This window comes from Emiliania huxleyi (assembly GCF_000372725.1).
Source record: "Emiliania huxleyi CCMP1516 chromosome Unknown EMIHUscaffold_181, whole genome shotgun sequence".
Lineage (NCBI taxonomy): Eukaryota > Haptophyta > Isochrysidales > Noelaerhabdaceae > Emiliania > Emiliania huxleyi.
The window spans coordinates 90,326-115,068 of NW_005200774.1; the positions used below are offsets into that span (position 1 = coordinate 90,326).

The following is a 24,743-nucleotide window of genomic DNA, read 5'->3' on the forward strand; positions in this document are numbered from 1 at the left end:
CTGAGGGCCGCGGCGCGGCGATGACGGCGGACGAGGACGCCGAGGTGCACCGCCTGGCAACCGAACTTGAGGCCGACAGCACGTCTGGCGCCACCAACGACTCGCCGCTGCTGCCTGGGCGTTGGCGGGTGCTCTACCAGGGCAAGCCTGGCGGCGAGAGGACGGAGTTCTTCTCCCTCGAGTCGTGGCGCAAGTATCTCTCTGGAGACGGCCCGTCCCCGATCCAAAACCTCGTCTCGGGGTCGTCGACTGTCTCGCGGCTCTACCAAGTCGTCGAGCTGAGCGAGGGCGGCGAGGCGGGCCGCATCAACAACGTGGTCGACCTCTCTCCGCGGGCGGTCATCGCCATCGAGGCGCAGCTCGTGGGCAAGCCATCGCCCAGCCGGCTCAGCTTCCGCTTCAGCGGCGGGCGCGTGCTCGTGCGCACCCTCTGGAACGCCACCCTCAACCTGCCCTACCCCGTCCCCTTCGCCCTGCTCGGCGACAACGCAAAGGGCTGGCTGCAGTCAGACTACCTCTCGCCCTCGCTCCGCCTCTCGCGCGGAAACAAGGGCTCGCTCTTCGTCCTCGTCCCCGAGCCGCAGCCCGACGACCCGGAGCTCGAGGCGCTGCTTCAGCCGCCGCCGCCGCCGCCGCGCCGCGCCGCGGCCGCCTCCCTGACCAAGGAGCCGGTCCTCATCTGCCCCGCCCAGTTCGGGACCGAGGCGGACTACGCGGAGCTCGTCGCCGCCCTCGAGGCGCGCGGCCACCCGGTCGGCGTCGCGCCTCTCGTCTTCACCGACTGGCTGCAGATCCTCAAGTCGATCCCAACCCCAGAGTACTGGCGCGCCGACCTCTCGCCCGACCAGGCGCTGCCGAGCTCTCGGCCAGCGCTCGGCCATCTCTCGGCTATCTCTCGGTCAGCTCTCGGCCAGCTCTCGGCCAGCGCTCGGCTATCTCTCGGTCAGCTCTCGGCCAGCTCTCGGCCAGCTCTCGGCCAGCGCTCGGCTATCTCTCGGTCAGCTCTCGGCCAGCTCTCGGCCAGCTCTCGGCCAGCTCTCGGCCAGCGCTCGGCTACCTCTCGGTCAGCTCTCGGCCAGCTCTCGGCCAGCGCTCGGCTATCTCTCGGCTATCTCTCGGTCAGCTCTCGGCCAGCTCTCGGCCAGCGCTCGGCCATCTCTCGGCCAGCTCTCGGCCAGCTCTCGGCCAGCTCTCGGCCATCTCTCGGTCAGCTCTCGGCCAGCTCTCGGCCAGCTCTCGGCCAGCTCTCGGCCAGCTCTCGGCCATCTCCCGACTATCTCCCGACTATCTCCCGACTATCTCTCGGCTCGATCTCAGCCGGTGAGCCGTCTCGACGCCCTCCTCCCCTCCCCTCCTCCGACCCCTCCCTGCAGGCGCTGCCCTTCTACTACAAGGCGATCGAGGCCGGCGCGGCGGCGCTGCGAAACGAGTACCCCGGCCGCAAGGTCCAGCTCCTCGCACACTCGATCGGCGGCTGGATCAGCCGCGCGTACCTCGGCCAGCTGCCCGCCGAGGAGCGCTCCGCCACCTTCTCCGCCCTCGCCACGCTCGGCACGCCACACGCGCCGCCGCCGGAGGGCTTCTTCCGCACCATCGACCAGACGCGCGGCCTGCTCCGCTTCGTCGAGGAGCGCTACCCCGGCGCCTTCCACCCGGAGCTCCGCTACCTCACCGTCGGCAGCAGAGCGCAGCGGGGCGCGCTGCCGGGCGGCGGCGCCGGCCTCGTCGGCGGCGCGCTCGCGTACGCCTCGTACCTGCCGCTCGGGGGCGAGGGCGGCGTCGAGGGCGACGGAATCACGCCGCTGCGGTGCGCACACTTGGACGGCGCCGAGCAGCGGGAGGTTGACGCGTACCACATCGCCTTTGTGCCCGGGAGCGGCACGCGGCTGCTGGGCTGCCGCTGGTACGGCTCGCCAGACGTGGTGGGCGAGTGGGCGGACTTCTTGCGGTGACGGCACATACATCGAGATCTCTGCGGGACACCAGTAGATTTGTTGAGTGGAGATCGTAGATGCCGATCAGAGATCTTCCACACACAGCATCTCTCACAAAACTCAGAGGTCTTTAACTGAAGATAGAGATCTTGAGCTGCCGCCATCGGCACCTCGTCCTCGAGATCTCAGGCCGGAGACGGAGATGTTGACTTCGCGCCGCAAAGGCGAGCTCGAGAATCGTGTGGCCGACTGGAGATTGCAAAATGGCGCGAAAAGAGGGTGGAGATCCGCTTGAAGGTGTGAAAGGAAAAGAGCACCGTGGAAGGACGACGATCCCTCCCCTGACACGCCTCCCCCACGAGATTGGAGATTGGAGATCGGAGATGAAGATCGGAGCTGAGCCCTGGCCTCGACACCTCGACACCAAACCTCGACACCAACTCGACACCTCGACACCCCATGCCAACTCGACACCCTCGACACCCCTCGACACCCCTCGACACCATCTAGGCTGGTACCACGCTCGTCCGTGTCAAGGTGCCAAACTCGACACCTCGACACCGCTCGACACCGCTCGACACCGCTCGACACCGCTCGACAACCGCTCGACACCGCTCGACACCTCTGATGATCTAACACAGCAGAGACGTAGACCCATTTGGAGTCACAGAGTTAGAAAATCAGGGTTGCAGCAGCAATACTTGGCTGGCAGTACTTTTATCCCTCAGTTGCAGCCTCTCAAAAGTTCTAGGTCAAGTTGCGGCTCAGTTGCACCCCCCTGTTGATGTAGCAAACATGGCAGTACTCAGGTAGCCCTCAGGTGCTGCACAGCACCTTGTACAGTGGCAATGAATCCTCACACCAGTGAGCTTGTGCCATGAGTGCAGACCTGTGGTCCATTGCGCTTTGTGCACTGGCGACGCTCGGCTGAATGCGCCACCGCAAGCACCACCTCCGACCGCACAACCCATGCTGTGCCCGTGACCACCAGCTGTAATAGAGTAGAGGTGAGGGTCGGTCTTGGAATTTCAAAGCCAATGTTGAACCAAAGGATGAAGGATCCAGACCACGATGACAGAAACGGCCCGGAAAGCACCGAGGTTGATATTACCTTCGTTCGGTTTGGGACGGGACGGGGAACTTTTGCGAGTGGGCAGGGGACTGCAGGGGGACAGGGGGAGGGAGGCCCAGCGAGGGGCTGCGGCTGGATCCTAATGCGCGGGTGGACTAAAGACGCACTAAACCTCGCTAAATCTGGATGTAAAGTCGCAGTGAACTCGCGCTAAATTTGCGCTAAATTTGCGCTAAAGTTGCGCTAAATTTGCACTAAAGTTGCGCTAAATTCGCACTAAAGTTGCGCTAAATTCGCGCTAAAGTGCGCTAAAGATGCAGTAGATAAACACTTCACACCGCACTAAATTTAGACCCAAGCGCCCTCCTTTACATTGCCTCCCCCCGACCGACTATGGAGGACCCGTCGCCAGACGACGCAGGGCAGACGACGGTGAGGCGGAGCAGTCGCGCAGGGCGAGACGAGGGAGGGAGCAGGACGTTGCGGAGATCAGCAGGAGGATGTACGAAGAGATTAGGAGCAGCAGGGACCCGAGGGACCAGGTGGAAGACGGCTAGTGCTAGTCCCCCATCGGGAGGACGACCCCGGCTAGTCGCCGAACCACACCCACAAAGAACCCTGCACAAAGACCGCAGGGCGGGGACCTGTTCCTTTTTACCCATCTCCTAGTAGAGGTGTCCGTTTTATTTATTTATTTACTATCAAGAAAGACACCGAAAAAAGTCGCCGCTGCAGTCCACGACGAGCCAGCCTGCTGCCGGCTCGCACGGCAGCCTCTTCCTATGGACCAGCCTCGACTTCCATACAGTCAACATTTTGTCGCTGCGTGCTCGTGGTGAGCTGTGGCGGCGGTCGAAGTTCGCCCAGATTCGGTGACGAGCGCCGGACGATAGTACCGCCTCTGTTCGCCCTGTGCATGTCAGGCCAGGCTGCAGCAGGGCACTACCAACGTGCTGCCCTGCTGCAGCCTGACTTTGCCCACTGTGCACAGTCGCCAGAGCACCACCACCGCCCGGCATCGTGTCACGGCGAGCTCCTTCTGCGCCCGCTCGCGAGGCTCTCGCGCTGGCACACTTTGGCCATCTGCTGCTCGCGTTCGGCGAGCTCTTCTCCGCACTCCTGCCACGGTGCCGTCACCACACACCTTCTGGCTGGCCTGAGCCGCGCGGGGTCGCCGGCGGGGGCAACGCGTCGACCTCTCTCTCTGGCGCACCACGGGCCGCAACGGCCTGCGAGCAGCGTGCGCGAGGAGGCAGTGTGCCGGCACAGTCGAGCCGGAGCATCGGGTTCTTGATGCTTCTGGGGTCAAGTTTGACCTTATGTGGTATAATATGCAACAATAATGCTATGCTCTCACCCAGCCTTTTGAGATATGATCCCTCAAAGTCGAATTTTCGTTTACTGGTGACCATAGTACCGTTTGTCTTGTTTGCGTTTCTTCAAACGAATCCTTTAAAGTCTCGACAATCACTCAGCTGCTTATGTGGCACCGCAGAGGCTCCCTTGGGGATGCCTGAGGCCACCCCAACCACACACTAAGCCGTACGTAGACGAATTGGGCGCTACTTTTTTCGTTTACCCACATTATGCGAGTACCTCTCTCTCTACTAGCGTCGGAGCCAAGAAACCACGGCGTGGGGTGGGTGAGGGGTGTGGAAAGGCTAAGAAACGGCGGCGGCGCCAGCGCTGTTTTTCTTAATGCCCGCAACCCACTCCAAAAGAAAGACACTTCGGATGTTTCCGCGAAATTTATACGTCAGTTCGGGGCCCTTGCTTTGCGCCGGGCATCCATCAGAAGCCGCTGTCGGGTACAGTCCACATGCTCTCCTTCCTCGCGCCGCTCAGCATCTCGCTTGCCTTCCTCGCCGGCGTCCGCCCGCCCGTCACGGCCGCTCGCGCGCGTATCGTCGCCACCGCCCCCGAGCAAGCCACCGAGGCAAAGCCTGCGGTGAAGCCAGCCGCTGCTGACTGGCTTCCTCTCGGCAAGTACCGCTTCTCCGACGACACCGTCGGGTCCGGAGCGCAGCCGACAGAGGGCGACGTGGTCGTGCTGCACTACTCCGTGAAGTTTGCGAGCGGCGAGGAGCTTGGCTCCTCGCGCGGCCGCTTCCCCCTGACCTTTGCGCTCGGCAAGCACGATGTCGAGATCTTTGCCGACGCGCTTCGAGGCTCTTTCGAATCGGGCGCGGAGCCGATGAAGATCGGCGGCCGCCGCCGTGTGCAGGTTCGCTGGAACCAGATCCCGCCGCTGCAGCGGCCAAACGTGCCCAAGGACCAGGAGGGCGAGCCGCTGGTGGTCGACCTCGAGCTGGTCCGCGTCGAGACGGGCGCGCTCGCGCAGCTCATCTCGGTCCTGCCGCCGGGCGAGCGGCGCAAGACCATCCTGCGCACCCTCTTCGCCCTCTCCTTCCTCCCCTACCTCCTCCCCAACGACCAACGGCCGCCCGGGTTCCGCTTCGGCGACCCGGTGGCGATTGGCGAGGCGCGGATCGAGCGGCAAGAGGCGGCTAGCAGCTCGCTCTTCCTCGGCGGTGACGGCAGCTCGCTCGACTCGCTCTTCCCCTGAGCCGACTCCCTCCCCCGCGCATCGTTTGTGAAGTCAACCTGTGAGAATCATTGTGACCCCGCCACTCTGTCCACTTCCGTGTCCCACCCCGCCCACCTCCTGTCATTAGCGATGTTAGCGGCCCGTCGCAAGTGTATCATACGCTCTCGTCAGCGTTGGCGTTTCACCCCTTTATAACTTGTATAGCTCTCGGCTTTGCGTCTCTACTCGACCCTCGAGTCTCGGACCTCGGAGGAGCGACACGTGTGGCGACTCACTCGCGGCGCCAGTCAATCTCTCTATCTCTGTGCCTGCATGCCATGTATGTCCGGTGTGCGCGTCGCCGTCGCCACCTCCGCTCAGCCTCAGGCGTGCGCCGCGCCGTTCGCCGCGCCGTTCGCCGCGCCGTTCGCCCCGCCCCGCGCCTCCGCCCCGCCCCTCCATCGGAGCCCGGCCTCGCTCTCCCACCACTCGACCAAGCGTCGCATCGCCTCCGCCACGTGCTCCGTCGTGCCGGGGAAGGAGAGCCGCACGCGCCGCTCGCCGACCCCGGACCCCTCCTCCTCGAAGTCCACGCCCGGCGTCACCGCCACGCCCGCGTCCTACTCACAGCCAGCCGCCCTCACGGCCCTCCTCTCTGGCACACCCCGCGCCGCCACGGCCCCGCGTCCTGCAGCAGCGCATCGCACATGCCGAGCGAGTCTGCCACCCCGAGCCGTCCCAAGTCGGCGTACAGGTAAAAAGCGCCTGCGCGGGGCGGAGCAGTGCGGTCGGCGGCGAGGCGCCGCGTCGGGCGAGGCGCGCGGCAGAGGGCGGGCGAGGCTTACCTTGCGGCGGTGCGTACTCGTGCGTCTGCACGCCTGGGAGGGAGGCTCCGAGGAGGCTCAGGGAGGCTCCCTGCTGCCGCGGCGGCGCTCGCGGGTGCGTCTGCTCGCCCATACGCTGCAGGCCGGAGACGACGACGGCGCGGTTGTCCTCGTACCTCTTCACGTGCTGCGCCAGCTCCGCCGCCGCCTCCTCGCCGAGGGCGGCGACGGCCGCGCGCTGGCTGACGGTCGGAGCGGAGACGTTCATGTTTTGGTTGAGGGCCTAGGAGGAGGGGGGGCTCCGAGGGGGTGCTCCGAGAGGGCTCCGAGGAGGCTCCGACCTCCGCCGCGTGGGTGGCACGTCGACGCACGAGTCGAGATGGTCTGGCGCGATCAGCCAGCCGAGCCGCCAGCCCGTCATGCTGTAGGCCTGAGTGGCGAAGGACCAGTGCTGGTGACTCTTCTCCTCTCCTCTCCTCTCCTCTCCTCTCCTCTCTTCTGAGCGGGTCAGGACTAGTGCTGGTGACTGGGCCAGAGCCGAGCCGCCAGCCCGTCCTGCCGTAGCTGCAGGCCTTGGAGAAGCCTGAGGGGCCGGGGGAGGGGTGCGGAGTCGGGCGGGTCGATGGTTGCCCACTCCTAGGGAGGGGCACTCTCTCTCTCTGTCGGGCGGCTGGGGCTTGCTCGGCGGCTGGGGCTTGCTCGGGCGGTGCGGGGGAGGAGGAGGGCTTTGAAGCGAGGCCCCGGGGTCTCGCTCCCTCTCTCCCCGAGGTCTCACCGTTGATGATGATGGGCGAGGAGGAGTCTAGGAAAGGTCTAGGAAAGGTCTAGGAAAGGTCTCACCGTTGATGATGATGGGCGAGGAGGAGTACTCGAGGGCGCAGGCGGCGCGAGGGGCGCCCTGCGAGACAGCCGTGCGGTTGAGAGCTCGTCCAAGACCGAGAGGAGGCGAGAGGAGGCGAGAGGAGGCGAGAGGAGGCGAGAGGAGGCGAGAGGAGGCGAGAGGAGGCGAGAGGAGGCGAGAGGAGGCGAGAGGAGGCGAGAGGAGGCGAGAGGAGGCGAGAGGAGGCGAGAGGAGGCGAGAGGAGGCGAGGCGAGGCGAGGCGAGGCGAGGCGAGGCGAGGCGAGGCGAGGCGAGGCGAGGCGAGGCGAGGCGAGGCGAGGCGAGGCGAGGCGAGGCGAGGCGAGGCGAGGCGAGGCGAGGCGAGGCGAGGCGAGGCGAGGCGAGGCGAGGCGAGGCGAGGCGAGGCGAGGCGAGGCGAGGCGAGGCGAGAGAGAGAGAGAGAGAGAGAGAGAGAGAGAGAGAGAGAGAGAGAGAGAGGGAGAGGAGGGAGAGAGAGAGAGAGAGAGAGAGAGAGAGAGAGAGAGAGAGAGAGAGGAGGGAGGAGAGGGAGAGAAGAGAGAGAGAGAGAGAGAGAGAGAGAGGAGGGAGAGGGCGGGAGCAGGAGGGCGCCTGTGCGGTCGCAGTGCTCACAGAGCGCCTTGAGCTCCTCCGGCGTCAAGATCGCGCCGGTCGGATTCGCGGGGCTCGAGAGGATCAGGCCCTTGATGGCCGGCAGCCCAGCTGCTGCGCGGTCGTGTTGGCCAGCGGCTAGGACCGCTGCAGTGACGTTGTACTTTGCGTCGACGGGAAGGGAGATGACCTCGACGCCGTAGCACTGCAGCAGGTTGCGGTAGCATGGGTAGCAGACCGCGGGCACAGCGACCGCATCTCCGACGTCAAAAGCTGCCATGAACGCGATCGTAAAGGCGCCGGACGAACCAGGCGTCAGGTGGATGCGGTCGGTGGAGACCGTGACGCCGTACTCGCGAAGGTACATGTCTGCTATCGCCTGGCGGAGCGGCGGCTCGCCGCGTGCAGACGTGTAGCCGCACCGGTCCGCGGCCAGCTGCTCCTGCGCCACTCGGATGGCGGGCTGCGGCGCTGAAGACTGCGGCTGCCCCACCTCGAGATGGTAGATCTCGCGACCAGCGCGGGCGAGACGGTCAGCCTTGGCAACCACGTCCATCACCTTGAAGGAGCGGATCGCCGAGCGGCGCGAGGGTGCGAGATTGGGAGTGTCAGACTTTTGCATGGGTTTCCGTGCACGTTGTGCGAGCGCAGGCGCGCGCAGGCCCCGAAGAGAGAAAAGAATTTCACAACAAAGGCGAGAGAAAAGAATTTAAACAAGCAGGGTATGCGGCGCGCTCGGCATGAAGGAGCAGTTCGAGGCGGCGATGGCGGCGGGCGAGCTGCTCGAGATGCTCGAGAGCTTGCCGCGAGGGCGGTCGAGGCCTCCGTTCGGCTGATGCGCGGTTACAACGGCACGAAAATCCTGCAAAGGTGGGGACGTGTCTGTCCTCGACCCAGCCCTAGCTTGGGATGTCCGTTGTATTTATTTATTTATTTAATTTAAACAAGCAACTCTCGCTCACAGCAGACAGGCTCGACACAGGTGCGAACTGGCGCGTGCTAGTACTATCACAGGCACACCACCGGAGCCGCCTAAGCGACTCCGTTAAGAACGGCAATGCACTTAGCACCGTGCACAATGCCGCTGTCCCCGCACGCTAGCTCGTTCACCGTCTGCCACGCCACGGCGGTGTGGAGAACGACAGACAAGCATTAATACCGCGTTTTTTTTATTGAGCCGAATGTGAGTTCGAATTCGTAGGAGGCATCTAGAGCAAAATTGAGTCTGCTCAGGTGTGAACAAAAAGTACACATTATAAGGGTCGAAGGTTTCGAACTGGGGGCCTCCCGCTCGCGGGGCGGCACTCGGCGAAGAGACCTTGGAAGAGAGCGACGGGGTACCGGCGGGCGACCTCTATAATATAGCATACCGACGCGAAGTGGGGTTCTGTCTCCAGTCTCGGTGGTCGGAGGGGGGGCAAAAAGATACGAATATGTATTTTTTTCGTGTCTACCAACGCGGTTTCGTGTGTAGGACTCATTGCCGCCCCACAGGGGAGGATGTGGACCCCGCCCTCTCTGCGAGACCGCCGGACGCAGCGTCGTGTGCGACGCGCGCAGGGTGTGTCAGTGAGACGGCGGGAGCCTCTCCGGCCCGAACGCCTTCGGGTGCGGCGGTGGAGGCCGTGAGAGCTCAAGACGGCCCTCTCTGCGTGTGTCCCTGGGCGTGGCGACGCGCGTGTCCCCAGGCTAGGCGGCGACGGCGGCCGACTCCTCTCCCGCCTCCTCCTCCTCGGGCTCCTTCCACATGCCGTTCTCCTTGATGAGCTCGATCAGCTGGTCGCACGCGTCCTCGTTCGGGATGCCTCGCCGCACCACCTCCTTGCCCACGTACAAGTCGACCTTGCCCGGCGCGCCACCCACGTACCCAAAGTCGGCGTCCGCCATCTCGCCGGGCCCGTTGACGATGCAGCCCATGATTGCGATCGCGACGCCCGGCAGGTGGCCTATACTCGCGCAACGAGGGGGGGGGCGGTGGGGGGGCGGGCAATGCACACGGCGCGGGGGGGCGCGGGCGGCGGCCGCCGGTGCGGGAGGAGATCTGCGCGGTCACCTCCTGCAGGTCGAAGAGAGTGCGGCCGCAAGAGGGGCAGGAGACGAACTCGGTCTTGGTGGAGCGCATCCGCGCGCCCTGCCGCGGCGCGAAGGAGGCTGAGCGGAGGGGGTGTCTGGGGAGGTGTCTGGGGAGGTGTCTGGGGAGGTGTCTGGGGAGGTGTCTGGGGAGGTGTCTGGGGAGGTGTCTGGGGAGTGTCGCCTGCAGCAGCCCGAAGGAGGTTGTGCGGAGGAAGTCGGTACCGAACGAGGCGCCCTCCTGCGGCACGATGGCGACGCCGTCGCCGAGCCCGTCGCAGAGCAGGCCGCCAACCTGGGAGGGCGGCGGAGGCGGGTCTGCGGCGCGGCGGAGGCGGCGCGGAGGGGGAGGGGGGACTGCCGGCTAGTCTCCTGTGAGCCGAGCTGCAGCGCGAGCTCGTTCCCGTCCGATGGCGGGGGGCGGAAGGCGTGGATGACGGCCGAGTCGATCCCCTCCTGCTCGAAGAGGGAGAAGACGCGGCGCGAGGCGTGCAGCCGCGAGAGGGAGGGCGGAGGGTCCAGCAGCACGAAAGCGTGCGGCAGCGCCTTCAGCTGGCGCACCTCCTCGGCGCTCTCCTGAGGCGGCGTCGCGGACGTGTCACGGGCGCGTGCTTGGCAGCCCTCTGGCGGCGCCCCCTCCGCTCGCTCTCCTCGCCGCTCAGGCGGACGACGACGCGGCCGGCGCAGGGCGGCGCCGCGCCGCTCGCAGCCTCCTCGAGCGAGACGAGGGCGACTGCGCCTTCGACGGGCGCGGCGGCGAGGGCGGCGGCGGGGATGACGGGGAGGATGGCGACGTCCATCAGCCGCTTGAGCGTCTGGCGGCCGAGCGTGTCGTCGAGGGGCGGGGGAGCGGAGAGGAGGAGCGTGTCGGTGGTGGAGATGTCCTTGAAGGGGAGGCCGACCACCTGGTGGGACGCGTCCAAGGACGTGTCCAGGACGTGTCCGGGGCGTGTCCACGGAGAGGGGTGCACGGAGAGGGGTGCACGGAGGGGAGAGGGCGCCGTCTTGCAGCCGAGGGAGGCGTACAGCTGCTGCGGCTCGCGGAGCGCCTCGGGCTCGACCTACGGGACGTGTCCGGGACATGTCCGGGACGTGTCTGTGGAGCACGCTCGCGCGTCAGCTTCATGCTCGACCGCGCTCAGCACAGATCCGTCTCGGTTGAGCAGTCCGCGGTAGTCGAGCTGGTCGCCCTCCTGCGGCGGGGGAGAGGGGGGGGGAGGGCGGTGGTGTGGTGGTGTGTGGGTGGGTGGGGGGGGGGGGGAGGCGAGGCGCGCAGGAGGAGGGAGGGGGGGGGGGGTGAGGGGGGTGAGGGGGTTGGGTCACCCGCTGCTCCGGCACAGGCTATGGGGTGTCTAGGGGGGCGTCCAGGAGGTGTCTGGGACGAGCCACCTGCTGCTCCGGCAGCCTGCCCGACCGGCGCGCAAAGGACTGGAAGTCGCGCGAGTCGGTGTACGACGCGACCGCCCGCTGGCCGGCGAGCTCGGCGGAGTCCGAGTGGCGCGCGGTGCCTGGAGGAGAGGGTCCGGAGAGGGTCGGGCGCGAGGTCCTGCCGAGGCGGTCCGAGCGGGCGGGCCGGCGCCGATCTCGGCGAGCCGGTTGCACGGCGCGTACTCGCACTCTGGGTCCTCCGTCAGAGAGACGCGGATCGTGTCCCCGAGGCCGTCGGCGAGGAGGGCGCCGATGCCGATGGCGCTCTTCATGCGGCCGTCCTCTCCCTCGCCCGCCTCGGTCACGCCCAGGTGCAGCGGGTAGTCCCACCCGAGCCGCCTCATCTCCGCCGCCAGCAGGCGGTACGCCTGCACCATCACCAGCGGGTTGGACGCCTTCATCGAAAAGACAAAGTTGTGGAAGTCGAGCGAGCGGCAAATGTCGGCGAACTCGATCGCGGACTCGACCATCCCGCGCGGCGTGTCGCCTACTCGCGGTCTCCCCTCCCCCTCCCCTCCCGCCTCTCGGGCCCCCCTCTCTCCCCTCCCGCGCGGGTGGGGCGCCGTAAAAGGAGAGGACTCGCGCCGAGAGAGAGCCGTGGTTCGTGCCGATCCGCATCGCCCGGTTCAGCGCCTTGCACTTCTCCACCAGGGGCGTGAAGGCCTCGACGAAGAAGGCGCGCTCCTTGAAGTAGTCCTCGTCCGTCTCGTACACCGTCTCCTCAAACGTCTTCCGCCCGTCCACAAAGTTGCCCGGGTTGATGCGGATCTTCTCGACGGCGTCCGCGACGGCGAGCGCTACCTTGGGCGCGAAGTGCATGTCGGCGCAGAGCGGGATGTCGTACCCGCGCTCGTCGAGCCCCTTGCGGATCGCCATGCACGCCTTCGCGTCCTTCATCCCCACCACAGTCACCCGCACAAGGTCGAAGCCCTCGTCGGCGCACTTGATCACCTGCTCGATGGTGCCCTCGACGTCCGACGTGAGCGTCGTCGCCATCGTCTGCCGCACGAGCGGGTGCTCCGAGCCAAACTTGATCGGGCCGCACTCAACGGTCCGCGTCTCCCGCCGCTTCACCTCGTACAGGTCCGTGGCGTACAGGTCGAGCGGGCCGTACGCGAGATCGCGCGGCGTCTTTCCCGGCTCGCCGCGCGCCGACGGCGACCACTGCACCGCATCCAGCACGGAGAGCTTGGAGGAGTCGAGCACCTTCTCCTCGATGTCGGCCTCGACGCCGCTGCGGTCAATCTCCTCGTCCAGGAGAAGCTCCTTCTTGCTGGTGAAGCCGGCGTCCGACATCATGCGCACCGCCGGCCGCGAGGCGGCGCCGGCCGAGACCGGAACGGTCGGGCCCGCGAAGAGGGCGACCGAAGCGCCCGCGGCGGTGATAATGAGAAGCATCTGTGGAAAGCCGCTGCGGGGACCCCGCTGTGGTCGGCGGAGGGAGAAGGCCGCGGGCTGGGAGCTCACCGACCGAGAGCTGTGCTATTGACGAAAAGAAATCCAGCGGTAACGAGCGTGATCCAATCAAAGAAACAAGGTGCGGGACAGACTAAAACATACTTCCTGCTTCGACGGGGTTTGTGTTGAGGAGTGACCCGTGCCGCCGTGTGCCCCGCAGCGGCCTCGCTGGGCCAGAAAGTCGGTAAAAATTAAACTGGAGCGAGGAGAGTGATCAAAAAAAGAAACAAGGTGCGGGACAGACCAAAACATACTTCCTGCTTCGAAGGGGTTTGTGTTGAGGAGTGACCCGTGCCGCCGTGTGCCCCGCAGCGGCCTCGCTGGGCCAGAAAGTCGGTAAAAATTAAACTGGAGCGAGGAGAGTGATCAAAAAAAGAAACAAGGTGCGGGACGCGATTGGAAAAGTCGGTAAAAGAGCGCGCGATCAAGAAGAAGAAGAAACAAAGGGAGCGGTACCCAAAGAAAAAAAAGCGCCGGTTTCGCGGGAGCAGGGCGGCGTCAGCCTTTTTGCGCCCCGAGTCATGCCCCGCCGACGCGCCTCCGCGCCGCGCCCAGTGAGCCCGCCGCCCGTTCCAGAGAACGTGGTGTCGGCGGCGCATGAAGGCTTGGTCCTTCCGATTCGGACGTGGATCAGCGGCGGCGGCAAGGCCGACGCGACCTTTGAGACAAGCGGGGCTAGCAGACGGACGCTCCTGATGCATGCGGCCGCCAACGCTCAAGAGAGTGTGGCCGAATTGCTTCTTAAGCGGGGCGCGCAGGTCGACCTACAAGACAGCAACGGCACCACCGCGCTGCTGGAAGCCGCCCAGAGGGGCCACGTGCAGGTGATGGACTTGCTGCTCAAGCGCGGCGCAGAAGTCGGCCTAGCAAACAACGACGGCGTGACCGCGCTGACAGCGGCCATGCTCCTCGGAAAGACCGAAGCCGCGCACTGCCTGATGTCGGCCATCGCGGACAATCGAGAAGCGTGGGTGCAGTCGGTGCTCGACCGCGGAACCGGGCGGGTCAACGCGGCCTCAATGCGCGGGCGGTTGGCCCGCGTGCCGCGGTGTGGCGCGGCCGAGCAGGCTGAGCTCGCGCGGCGGGAGGAGGCCGCCGACGCCGCAGCCGTCACGCTGCTCGCCGAAGAGGCGGCACAGGCGGCCGCCGCAGAGATGAAGGCGGCGCGCTCAAAAGCCCGCAACATCGGCAGACGGCTGCGCGTGAAGAACAAAAAGAAGGAGATGGAGAAGGAGAAGGAGAAGGAGAAGGAGAAGGAGAACGAGGACGCGTCGGCGCGGATCACCATTAAGGGGCTTGTCGGCAGGTTCGGCCTAAGGGTCGACCTCAACGAGCCGGTCGTCGCGGTCAAGCGACTCATCGCTCAGCGCGAGGGCGTGCGCGTCAAGGCCCAGCGCCTCATCTTCTTTGGGACGCCGCTCGAGAACGGCCGCACCCTCTCCGACTACAACATCGTCGCGACCGACTCGGTGGACCTGCTTCTGCGCAACCTGGGGGGGGCGCGGCCGAGTCTGACTTTGACCCGCCTCCCCTGACCCGCCTCCCACCTACCGCCTCCTGTGACACAATAGGCGAAGCGTAAGCGCCCCCTCGGCTCTGCGGAAGCGCCGACCCCGCCGGCCCCTCCGCCGGCCGCCCCTCCGCCGGCCGCCCCTCCGCCGGCCGCCCCTCCGCCGCCCGAGGCCAAGGACCCGGAGCTGAGGGAGGCCGTGGAGGAGGTTGCGGCAACGCCCCTCCGCGTGCCGAGCTGCAAGACGCCCGGCTGCAACCTCTGCCTCGGGCACGCAGGGCCCTGTAGCAACGCAGTCACAGGCAGGCGGGCGCGGGTTCTCACCGACAAGGCGCGGGAGGCGTCGCCGGCGGCGCAAGCGGAGAGGAAGGAGGCGGCGAAGGCGAAGAGGAAGCAGGCAGCAGATCGAGAGATCTAGCCGAGACCCAGACGAGATCTAGCCGAGATTCAGCCGAGATCTGGCCACTTCTCCGCTCAGGTGGAGGCGGCCAAGGCCGCCCAGGCGGAGGCCGCCCAGGCGAAGAGGGGGAAGTGCACCTCGCCGGCCGCCCCTCCGCCGGCCGCCCCTCCGCCGGCCGCCCCTCCGCCTCCCGCAGTCTGGAAGCCCGAGCCGGCCGGCGGGGACTCACTATCGGCTGCTCCCGTTGCCGCGGCCGAGCCGCGTTCGCTGTGGACCTCGACGGAGGACCTTGCGATCCTGGCCTCCGCGCGGCGCCTCGGCATGCAGTGGCACCGCATCGCCGCCCAGCTGCCCGGCCGCACCGCCGACGCGGTGCGCAACCGGTGGCAGCGGCTGCAAAAGTCGCATTCGCTCGGCGAGACCGAGGAGGGGCGCGCTGCCCTCGACACGATGCTGATCGCGCACGGCTTCGACAAGGACTGGGTACCGCCCAACCTCGAGGCCGGCGGCCCCTACCCCGGCGATATGGTCCGAGCCGCGCCCCTTCCCCGCGCCCCTCGAGCGCGCACCAAACCCCACAGATTCGCGCCATCTGGCCTGCTTCCGTGCGCACGCGCCACGCCAACCCCCTCCTCCGCCCCACAGGGCGTCAAGGCCGTGTGGACTGCCCACGAGGACCAGCTCATCGAGGAGGGCGTCCGCCGTTTCGGCCACAGGTGGCGCCAGGTTGCCGCCTCGCTGCCCGGCCGGTCCGACTCGTCTGTCCGCAACCGGTGGACGAAGCTGCAGCGACCGGTGGACGAGAAGGTCGAGATCTAGCCGAGATCTAGCCGAGATATAGCGGAGACGTAGCCGAGACGTAGCCACGGCTCCTCTTAGGCGAAGGCGGCAAAGGCGGCGAAGAAGTCGGCGGCGGCGGCGGAGGTCGAGATCGAGCCGAGATCGAGCCGAATTATTTGCATCTGGCCTGCTTCCGTGCGCACGCGCCACGCCAACCCCCTCCTCCGCCCCACAGGGCGTCAAGGCCGTGTGGACTACCCACGAGGACCAGCTCATCGAGGAGGGCGTCCGCCGTTTCGGCCACAGGTGGCGCCAGGTTGCCGCCTCGCTGCCCGGCCGGTCCTACTCGTCTGTCCGCAACCGGTGGACGAAGCTGCAGCGACTGGTGGACGAGAAGGTCGAGATCGAGCCGAGATCTAGCCGAGATCTAGCCGAGATATAGCGGAGACGTAGCCGAGACGTAGCCACGCCTCCTCTTAGGCGATGGCGGCGAAGGCGGCAAAGGCGGCGAAGAAGGCGGCGGCGGCAATCGAGATCGAGCCGAGATCGAGCCGAGATCGAGCCGAGATCCAGCCGAGATCCAGCCGAGATGTAGCCACGCCTCCTCTCGCGTGGAGGTGCGCGCCCCTGCACCGCCCTGTGTGCTCGAGTGCTCCGCATGGCCTGGTGCGTCATTGCTACTGCCTCACCCCTTGCCTCGTAGGCCGCCAAGGACGCTTTGGCCGGTGGACGGTACATCTACATCACGGGTTGGCACGGAGGCCGCGCAGGGGGAGGGGTGGTGGCGGCGGAGGAGGAGGGCGGCGAGGAGGGCGACGAGGGCGGAGAGGAGGGCGAGGAAGAGGAGGGCGAGGACGGCGAGGACGGCGAGGAGGACGGCGAGGAGGGAGAGGAGGGAGAGGAGGGAGAGGAGGGAGAGGAGGGAGAGGAGGGAGAGGAGGGAGAGGAGGGAGAGGAGGAAGGAGAGGAGGAGGGGGAGGAGGAGGAGGAGGGGGAGGGGGAGGAGGAGGAGGCGGCGGCGGCGGAGGTGGCGGCAGAGGCGGAGGGCTTGCGGCTGCACCTCTCGAGCAGCAACGCCACCGGGTACGAGGGAGTGCTCAAGCATACCTCTGGCCGCTTCCAAGCGCGGCACAGGGTGGGCGGAAGGCAGGTCTACTTGGGCACCTTCGACACGGCGGTGGAGGCGGCGGTGGCGTACGCGCGGGGCGTTGGGCCGGGGCCCACCGAGGCGGAGGCTGAGGCGGCGGAGAGGCGCCGTCGCCAGGAGGCCCCGCGCTGGCGTGTCGAGATCCGTCGTCACCCAATATACGGCACGGTGCGCAAGGGCGGCTTCAAGACCAAAGGCACCGCGCTCGTTTTCCGCGACTCCTACATCACGTACATGCGCAGCTGCGCCGCCGACCCCGCCGCCGCGAGCAAGGCTGCCTCCGCTGCCGCCATCGCGTGTGCGGGGCAGCTGTGCAGCACCGGCAAGGCCCTCCTCACGCGCGAGGCGGCCGCCGTCTTCGGGCAGAAGGAGGAGCTGGCGGCGCGGGCGGCGATGCCCGAGGCGCACGATCGGCAGGGCGAGGAGCTCGAGGCGGCGCTGCGCTCAGCGCTGCGGGGCGCCGCAGAGGGCACGGCAAAGGCGGAGGGTGCGGCGGAGGGCCTGGCGGAGGCCGCGGTGGAGGCGGAGGCTGCTACAGATGCTTTCGGCCGGTGGACCCGGGCTGTGGCGCAGCCGACCCTCGAGATGGCGCGCGGCGCCCTCTAGTGAAAGGGGAGAGGTGGGGAGAGGTCAGACGTGAGCCGTTGTCGTAGGTGGCGACCCTCCGGCCGTACTCGCTCGAGTGCGCGTGGCACTACGGCGCCAAGCCCGACGTGGAACAATGCGATTGGTGGGCGTTTGCGTGCAAGGCTGCAATGAGGGCGGCGTCGGCCGAGGCGGCGGCGGCGGCGGCGGTCGCCGCAGCGGCCGACGTAACGGGCAGGAAGTCGGCTGCACGCGCAAAGCTCGCAAAGGCCAACGAGCTCGCAAAGGCCGCCGAGGCGGCGCTCGTCGAGGAAGCCGAGGAGGCTGCCGCCGCCGCCAAGGTGGCAGAGGCCGCCGTGAAGGAGGACGACCCGACGTCCAGGAAGGCGGCGGCTGCGGCGAGGGAGCTGGCGGACGCGGCGGCGGCGAAGAAGGAGGCGGCGTCGGCATCCGTCTGGCGCATGGCGGATGCCAAGGCCGAGCACTTTGCCCCTACGGTCCCCACTGTCACACTAGGCATTGCGCCGCTCAGATGTCGACCGCAGAGATGTTTGGTCTGTAATAGGAGTGGACCGATGCGCTGGTCGTCGACGCCGCCACCATCGTGCTCGAGGCGATGCGCGCGCGGCTGCCGTTCACCGCGTCGACCGGCGGCGGCGACTCCTGTATGAGGCTCCAATGGGTCCGCAAGCTGCTGCTCGAGTGGGTGGGGACGCTGGACGGTTTCGACGAGTCGCTTCTCGAGGACCGGGCGTTTCTGCGTTTGGTTCGCACGACGGCGTACGCGTGCCTCGCGTTTCGCGAGGCCGCGGCGCTGATCTGCACCGGCCGGCTGACGCTCTGGATCCGCGCTCGGCAGCAGGTCTTCCCCGGCGACAGCCGAGAGGGGGTCGCGGTGCACGCCGTGCTCGGCGCGAAGACGGCGGCGTTGCAGCCCCTCTTGCAGTCTAGTGAGATGTGCTAGGTCGCACACGCGTGTCCTTCTGGACCCGCATAGGCGTCGCTGTGGGAAGTGCTCAAGTTCTCCGGGCTATGCAGCTCGCAGTGCTTCGAGACAGTGCTCGAGGTCGCCAAGGCGCTCGAGCGGGCGGCGGGCGAGTACGGCCGAGCAATGGCGTCCAGGCTGCTGCTCGCCGCGTCCGAGTCGCCGCACATTTGCACCGGGTACACAATGTATTTCGATCACTAGCTAGAAGTGAGCTGCGAGCTGTACCGTAGTCTGAGTCGCTCCGGTTGCTTGCTGGTGGGGTGGGATGATTTGCGCCGGAGTGGGCTGAGTCCACGGTCAGGGTGCCGAGCTATTGTGTAAACGCTCCGTAGAGAGCCACCAGACAGAGAGTGGCTCAGCCGACAGTCCCAGGCCCCGGCGGGCCCCAGGTCCCAACTCCAGAGACCGCCTAAGCACCTAAGCGGCCTAAGCGGGGGGGCGCTTAGGGTGCTTAGGTGCTTAGGTCGCCCTCGCGAGCGTAGCTACGTGCTGACATTATCATACGAGTGATCCTGAGTACCCACATGATGTGCCTGCCTATCGCTAAGCACGGGATTGCGGCCTCACAACGCTCACGATCCGGTCGAGCCCTCGAATATCACACGCAGCACGTGGGGTGACGGGACGGCTACATGTCAGCGTCGCATGCATCCGCCAGCGCTGCGAACTCCTTGTCCATCCGATTTTTGTACGCGTGCATCGCTGACTTGACCTCCTCCGCATCTACATGGTCCAAGAGATCGCCATCAAAAACCCAAGCTACGGAGTGGAAGCCGCGGTCGTCGGGACCACTGCCAATCCTGCCAGAGACAAGGTACTCCAAGCGCTCGTCGTCTTCATCGACAGGGTTCCTCAGCGCCACCGCAGTCATCTGGCTCGGGTCACAGTAGCGCATGCCGAGCACCTCTTCAATCTCCAGCAAGGCTGCGTCCGTTGACCCGCCAGCCCGAGCGTTGGCGAGTGGCGGCAGAGCGCCGACTTCCCGCATACAATCGCGAATATGGCAAGCCTTCTTGCTCCTGTCGTCGTTCCAGTACCAGCCGGCAGCTGCCGTCTTCTTGCCGCATACGTCGCATCTATCCGCCCGCCGCGGAGGCACTGGACGACGACGGGGACGGTCGCACCGGCTCGCTTTCTCAAGGATGATTTTACGCTTTTGGGGGGATCAAGTCGAGAGGAAGATCTCCGGATCTCGACAAAACGTTTTTCGGAGAAGTGCCTCGGGTGACGAAATAAACTGAGTTACCGGTGCCTGTTTTGAGAAAGAAGAAACAGCTTTTTCGAACCACGTGGCGGCATCGCGTAGCCCTGTCTGAAAACGGCCGAGTTTAACGCCGCCTTTTGCGCGCAAAGAAAAGCCGTGCGAAACGCACATGCACATGCACACGTAACCCCCCCTCCCCCATGCATGTATCTGAGCCACTGCTCAGGACAGGACAGATCCCGCCTGTACACATCTATCCCTAATGCTGCTGTCCCTATCTTGTTGCAGCACAAATCTCGTCACGTCCAGGCCTTCCAACTGCACCGCGGCACCTCGCCTCGTGGTCCGTGAGGCACGGCTTAGAAGGCTGCGAGCGCGGAACGCCAAATTTGAGCGTTTCGAGCGGTTGTTCATGGCGCAAGGGGTACGCAAGAAAACTAACTTTTGAGCGTCGAAGTTACTTCAAAAAGTAAGCTGTTACTTCGAGAGAGCTCGCGGTCCCTACGCGCGGCGTGAGAGCTCGGCCAAGCAGCGACGACAAAAATCCATATACTCGCTGAGACCGACATAGACGCTCATGAGTGACGGCTTTAGATTGCTCAAAAGAATGACCCCCCTGTCTCGTCCTTCCTTCCCAGCTAGTTTTAACGGGAGCAGTTTTTTTTTAGTGCAAGCAGGTTTTTAACTACTAAAAATGGAAGCAAGCTTGCTCCACTTTTTAGTAGTTAAAAAGCCTGATTGTAGTCATCAAGGGTGGAGGAAACTTCGGCGGTGTGAGTACGGACAAAGAAGAGTCGGGAACGACCGTTTTTACGCGGAGATATTTACCTGTAAGAGGAAACTTCGGCTGCCGCTCGCCTGGCAAAGCAGGACTCGAAGGGATGCGCGGCGAATGCATGGTGGGTCATATGTGCACATACAGGCGCATTTTTGGTGCTGAACCGCTTCGTGCACCCCAAGTCTTTGAACATGCAACTTTGTCGCCGACGATCACCTTCCACTCCAACGCACCTTCCACTCGGCTGCTGCTCAATCGGCTGCTCACGAGCGCCGGAGAGCAGCGACAACTGCCCCTTTGGCGTCGAGTGCTGTGCCCAATGGTGGGTGCGCAAGGCTTCTGGGTGGGTCTGGAGAGGGGCCACTTTCATGTGCTTGCTCGTACGTAGGCTACGCTGGAGTGCCGCAACGCCAAGCTCGACGGCACGCGTGCCGTCGACAACGCCTCCTTTGCCCCTCCTTGGACTGGCAGCGGGCTCGTCGCAAAGATGCTCCTCTCCCATGACATGCGGTACACCGCCACAGGCATCACTGAGCGCGACGACCGCTGCGGCACGCGACCGTCTGGCGAGCTGAGCTCGCCTGCGCTGGCAGCAGCAGCTCCGGCTTTAGAGATCTCGTCCACACTGACAGCGATGCATGTGGAATTCAACCAAATTTCTTCATAAAGTTCCATAATTGTGTTGTACCATGGCCCTGGGGTGGCCAGGGGCGCGCAGTGGGCGACGCTACGGGCCGGAAAGTGGCTATCCGTCTTCAAGATGTGCCACACGTGTTCTTGTGAGAACAGCGGATCGTGCAGGTCTGAGACCCGCTTTTGCACGCGCGCCTGGAATGTGCGGCAGCTGGGGAGAGATATTATGGGCTACTCATTCTGAGGTCTTTACTCTACACGCACAGAGGACTGCTAGAAAAACTACTACTCGGACGGATCGAGCATGTCATCCTCGCTTGAGGCAGAACCGCTGCTCGCAGTCTCTCCGCCCTCACTTTCCTCGCTGCTAGCTCCGCTTGCCGCTCCCGTCTCCTCTCCCTCGTCTTCCCCATCACTCCGAGACGCTTGCCGATCCACGACAGGGTCAAAGTTCTCACGACGAGAACCCTCGAGCTCGCTCTCCTCGCCGCTGCGGCCCTCCTCCTCGCTCTCTTCGTCCGTCTCCATCTCCACGTCGGCGTCCGCGCCGCCTTCGCCGGCCTCGCCCATGGTCCTGCATTCGCATTGGTCGCACGCGTCATAGCCGGGCGCAGGTGGGTCTGTGCGTCGGCGTGGGCGGCCGAGGCGGTGTGTGAGCGGCCGGGCAGTCGAGTGGGGCTATGGGGCGCCCCGTGTCCGCGCGGGGTGGCCAGGCTGTGGCTGGGAGTGGAGCGCGGCGGCTTTTGCACCTCCTGTGGAAGCAGCCGTTCAAGCGAGGCGGACCGTGCGACTCGATTGTGGACTTGTGTAGCCGCTCCTGCGCGTGGCGGCCAGGTGGGTGGGTGCACTGGCGGGGTGCAGCGACTCAGGAATTTAGGTGGGCGCAGAGGAGCGCGCGCCGGGCGAGACTGCGGGCCGAACGCGTTACGAAAGGAATGCCGGTGCTTTGCCCGGGTTTACGCAAGGGCCCTCCCTGTGGGGGCCCGTGAACATCTTTAGCTTGTGAGCCAGGAAAAGGGTTGTTTTTTCACGAGGTGACCCTAGGGAACCGTGGGCTCTAGGTTTCCTGCACTGTGAACAGGTTGGGTCCGGGCATTTGTGTTTTTGTAGACCAGCAGCCGCCCTGGCGAGAAAAGACAAAAAATGCCGTCAAAAAAAACACATAGCGGAAATAATGGTTGGTGAGGTTGAACACTTGGCGGCTCGCCCGACCGAGTCGCTGCAGCAGACCAGCCGCGATGCCAAACGGTCTCAGATCCACCGGCGTGAAGTTCGACCCTGTCACAGGCGATGTCATATGGTCGCCGCCAGCCGCCATGCCCACAGAGGTTGCCGAAGCGGCAACCCCCGTGCAGCTGAGCGACGCCGTCTATTCCTCTTCGAGCGAGAGGTCGTCTCAGCAAGAGGTTGACCCTCAAGAGCCGTCGCCAGGTGTTGGGTTGGACTTCCCCGAGCACGAGCCTCCGCTTACGCCGGAGCCGTCGCCGCCAGAGCACGATGAGGAGGCGCCACGCCTTCTCCCTGTGGAGTCGTCGGGCCTGCGGGAGCCTCCGCTTACGCCGGAGCTGCCGTCGCCTCCGGAGCACGATGAGGAGGCGCCACGCCTTCTCCCTGTGGAGTCGTCGGGCCTGCGGGTGGAGGGGGACGTGCCGTGGGCCGAACCGCCGTCCTTGCCCGCAGAGGCGGACGAGGCGGCCCTCAGCCAACGGCTCAGCACCGGAAGCCCGACAGTCGACTCGGACGGCACGAGCGACGCCCGGCGCTCGCGTGTCAGCTCCAGCGACTCCAGGGCGGCCGACTCGGACGGCGAGGTGCGGCGGTCGCGTGCGAGCTCCACTGCGCTCGAGCGTGTCCGGAGGGCAAAGCTGACGCGGGCGAGAGCCTCGCAAGGGCACAGGCCGTCGGTCTCTCCGCACCCGCCCGAGCCGCCGTCAGACCGCCGCTCGAGCGACGACGTCACGGCCGCGGGCCGCTTCATGACGTCTTCGTCTTCCTCCGGCTTGAAGGTGGACTCGGGCACTTCCGACTCGGACTCGGACGGGCCGCAGGAGCCGCCAACGCCGCAGCCGCGCCGTCCGCCGCTCCCGTCGGCAGAGTCGTCAGACTTGTGGAGCATATCCACTAAGTCGGACCGGCCGCCCTCGCCGGGCGCGCCCTCTCGGCATGAGTTTGTCCTCGTTATGCCCACGCCCAGCGACGACGAGGCGCCGAGCGACGACGCCGTCAAAGAGGCCCCGTGGCGGGAGGGGCAGTCCGGCTCTGCGCTTGGCGGCAAGGGGGGGTGGGGCGGCACCGACGAGGCGGAGGCCTCGCTCGAGGCGAGGAGCGCCTACTCGCGGGCGCGCAAGCGCGTCGACGAGGGCTGCAGCCGCACCTCCAGGCGTGTGTGGGTTGCCCTCGGCGCTTCGATCGTCCTTGCCGTAGCTCTCGGCACTGGCCTCGGCCTCGGGCTTGGGCAGCGCACACCGCCGGCGGGAGAGGTGGGGCGGAATGTCGCTCCCGCGCCGCCCGCGCCGCCCGATGCTCTCACATCAGAGACCAGGCTGATTGCGACCCTCGACCTCAGTGGCAACAACTCCGCGCTTGTCGGCGGCCTGACCCGCTCGGACCTCATCCTCGCCGTCGACACCAATGTCTGGGAAGCCGGGACGCCGAAGATCACCTCGATTGAGGTGTCGCAGAGCTTCGATGTGGTCGCGGAGAGGCCCTCTGACACGGCAGGAGTTGGCGCGGCAGCCGAGCCGTGGACTGGCGACTGGCAGACGCTCCTTTGCAGCGCAAGCGCGTTCCCTGCCAGCGACTACGGCGACTGCACTGCGACGGCCTCGCCCTCGGGCCAGCGGCGGCTCAGCGAGACGTCGCGCTTTATCGGCACCGTTGTGGCGGAGCTGATTGCGGCGGACCGGCCGGTGGCGCGCCTCCCTGACTTTGTGGGCGTCGAGGTTGCTTCGGTGGCCCTGACCAGCGTCAAGGTGGTGACGAGCACAATCGCGGCGCCGTCCAACCGCGAGAACCTCGAGGAAGAGGCCGCCAACATCCTCAGCGCGCAGGAGAACGCCGTCGCAAGCGCCCTTGCGTCGATCGTCGAGGTGTCCGAGGGCGACCCTCTGGACCTCGTGGCCACGCAGGGGGTGAGCATCTTCCCGCCATCTCCGCCTCCGTCACCACCATCGCCACCTCCACCGAGCCCTCCGCCGCCGTCGCCGCCGCCATCGCCGCCGCCGTCGCCGCCGCCGTCGCCGCCGCCTTCCCCTCCGCCTCCGTCGCCGCCACCGCCGTCGCCACCGCCGTCGCCTCCGCCCTCGCCTCCGCCGCCCTCGCCGCCGCCGCCCTCACCTCCGCCCCCGAGCCCACCTCCCTCGCCGCCGCCGCCCTCGCCGCCGCCGCCCTCGCCGCCACCCCCGAGTCCACCGCCCTCGCCGCCTCCACCCTCGCCGCCGCCACCATCACCGCCGCCATCGCCGCCACCACCCAGTCCGCCGCCACCGAGCCCGCCGCCACCCTCACCGCCACCGCCCTCGCCGCCGCCACCATCACCGCCGCCATCGCCGCCACCACCCAGTCCGCCGCCACCGAGCCCGCCGCCACCCTCACCGCCACCGCCCTCGCCGCCGCCACCATCACCGCCGCCATCGCCGCCACCACCCAGTCCGCCGCCACCGAGCCCGCCCGTGCCACCGTTACCTCCCCCGCCCTCGCCGCCGCCGCCGAGTCCACCACCCCCCTCACCGCCACCTCCATCGCCTCCGCCGCCTTCACCACCGCCGCCCTCACCGCCGCCGCCGTCGCCGCCGCCCTCGCCACCGCCGCCCTCGCCGCCGCCCCCGTCGCCGCCGCCCCCGTCGCCGCCGCCCTCGCCTCCGCCGCCTTCACCACCTCCACCATCGCCTCCACCGCCCAGACCAGCTCCGCCTAGGCCTCCGCCGCCCTCGGCGCCTCAGCCTTCACATCCGCC

The 24,743-nt window shown here is 66.5% G+C and overlaps 8 protein-coding genes across 8 annotated transcripts; 5 read left to right on the forward strand and 3 right to left on the reverse strand.

Moving 5' to 3' along the window:
- Nucleotides 1–1,391: 1,391 nt before the first annotated feature.
- On the forward strand, nt 1,392–1,952 carry EMIHUDRAFT_72495 (hypothetical protein; the record flags this gene model as incomplete). Its single annotated transcript, XM_005783164.1, has 1 exon — nt 1,392–1,952. A coding segment is annotated over one exon (561 nt), but the record flags the coding sequence as incomplete, so codon positions are not given.
- A 2,873-nt stretch (nt 1,953–4,825) lies between these two features.
- On the forward strand, nt 4,826–5,572 carry EMIHUDRAFT_232391 (hypothetical protein; the record flags this gene model as incomplete). Its single annotated transcript, XM_005783165.1, has 1 exon — nt 4,826–5,572. One exon carries the CDS (start codon nt 4,826–4,828, stop codon nt 5,570–5,572), a length of 747 nt encoding a protein of 248 aa, XP_005783222.1.
- Nucleotides 5,573–5,916: 344 nt separating this feature from the next.
- EMIHUDRAFT_113063 (hypothetical protein) lies at nt 5,917–8,429 on the reverse strand (the record flags this gene model as incomplete). The annotated part of the gene is made up of 6 exons (XM_005783166.1): nt 5,917–6,153; nt 6,198–6,298; nt 6,379–6,640; nt 6,719–6,787; nt 6,885–6,940; nt 7,829–8,429. The coding sequence occupies 6 exons, from the start codon at nt 8,427–8,429 to the stop codon at nt 5,917–5,919; spliced, it is 1,326 nt and encodes a 441-aa protein (XP_005783223.1).
- Nucleotides 8,430–9,234: 805 nt separating this feature from the next.
- On the reverse strand, nt 9,235–12,771 carry EMIHUDRAFT_442353 (hypothetical protein). The gene is made up of 10 exons (XM_005783167.1): nt 11,869–12,771; nt 11,457–11,792; nt 11,267–11,385; nt 11,011–11,070; nt 10,879–10,938; nt 10,528–10,782; nt 10,250–10,453; nt 10,062–10,172; nt 9,833–9,938; nt 9,235–9,753 (listed from the first exon to the last, which is right to left on the reverse strand). Exons 1-10 carry the CDS (start codon nt 12,701–12,703, stop codon nt 9,497–9,499), a joined length of 2,343 nt encoding a protein of 780 aa, XP_005783224.1. The 5' UTR covers nt 12,704–12,771; the 3' UTR covers nt 9,235–9,496.
- A 513-nt stretch (nt 12,772–13,284) lies between these two features.
- On the forward strand, nt 13,285–14,345 carry EMIHUDRAFT_232395 (hypothetical protein; the record flags this gene model as incomplete). The annotated part of the gene is made up of 3 exons (XM_005783168.1): nt 13,285–13,317; nt 14,056–14,272; nt 14,335–14,345. 3 exons carry the CDS (start codon nt 13,285–13,287, stop codon nt 14,343–14,345), a joined length of 261 nt encoding a protein of 86 aa, XP_005783225.1.
- Nucleotides 14,346–14,994: 649 nt separating this feature from the next.
- On the forward strand, nt 14,995–18,374 carry EMIHUDRAFT_232396 (hypothetical protein; the record flags this gene model as incomplete). The annotated part of the gene is made up of 10 exons (XM_005783169.1): nt 14,995–15,156; nt 15,319–15,468; nt 15,689–15,805; nt 16,157–16,185; nt 16,525–16,830; nt 16,918–17,164; nt 17,254–17,330; nt 17,424–17,526; nt 17,751–18,047; nt 18,183–18,374. 10 exons carry the CDS (start codon nt 14,995–14,997, stop codon nt 18,372–18,374), a joined length of 1,680 nt encoding a protein of 559 aa, XP_005783226.1.
- Nucleotides 18,375–18,801: 427 nt separating this feature from the next.
- Nucleotides 18,802–19,161, reverse strand: EMIHUDRAFT_314475 (hypothetical protein; the record flags this gene model as incomplete). The annotated part of the gene is made up of 1 exon (XM_005783170.1): nt 18,802–19,161. The coding sequence occupies one exon, from the start codon at nt 19,159–19,161 to the stop codon at nt 18,802–18,804; it is 360 nt and encodes a 119-aa protein (XP_005783227.1).
- A 2,943-nt stretch (nt 19,162–22,104) lies between these two features.
- On the forward strand, nt 22,105–24,704 carry EMIHUDRAFT_113066 (hypothetical protein; the record flags this gene model as incomplete). Its single annotated transcript, XM_005783171.1, has 2 exons — nt 22,105–23,919; nt 23,976–24,704. The coding sequence occupies 2 exons, from the start codon at nt 22,105–22,107 to the stop codon at nt 24,702–24,704; spliced, it is 2,544 nt and encodes an 847-aa protein (XP_005783228.1).
- Nucleotides 24,705–24,743: the final 39 nt, after the last annotated feature.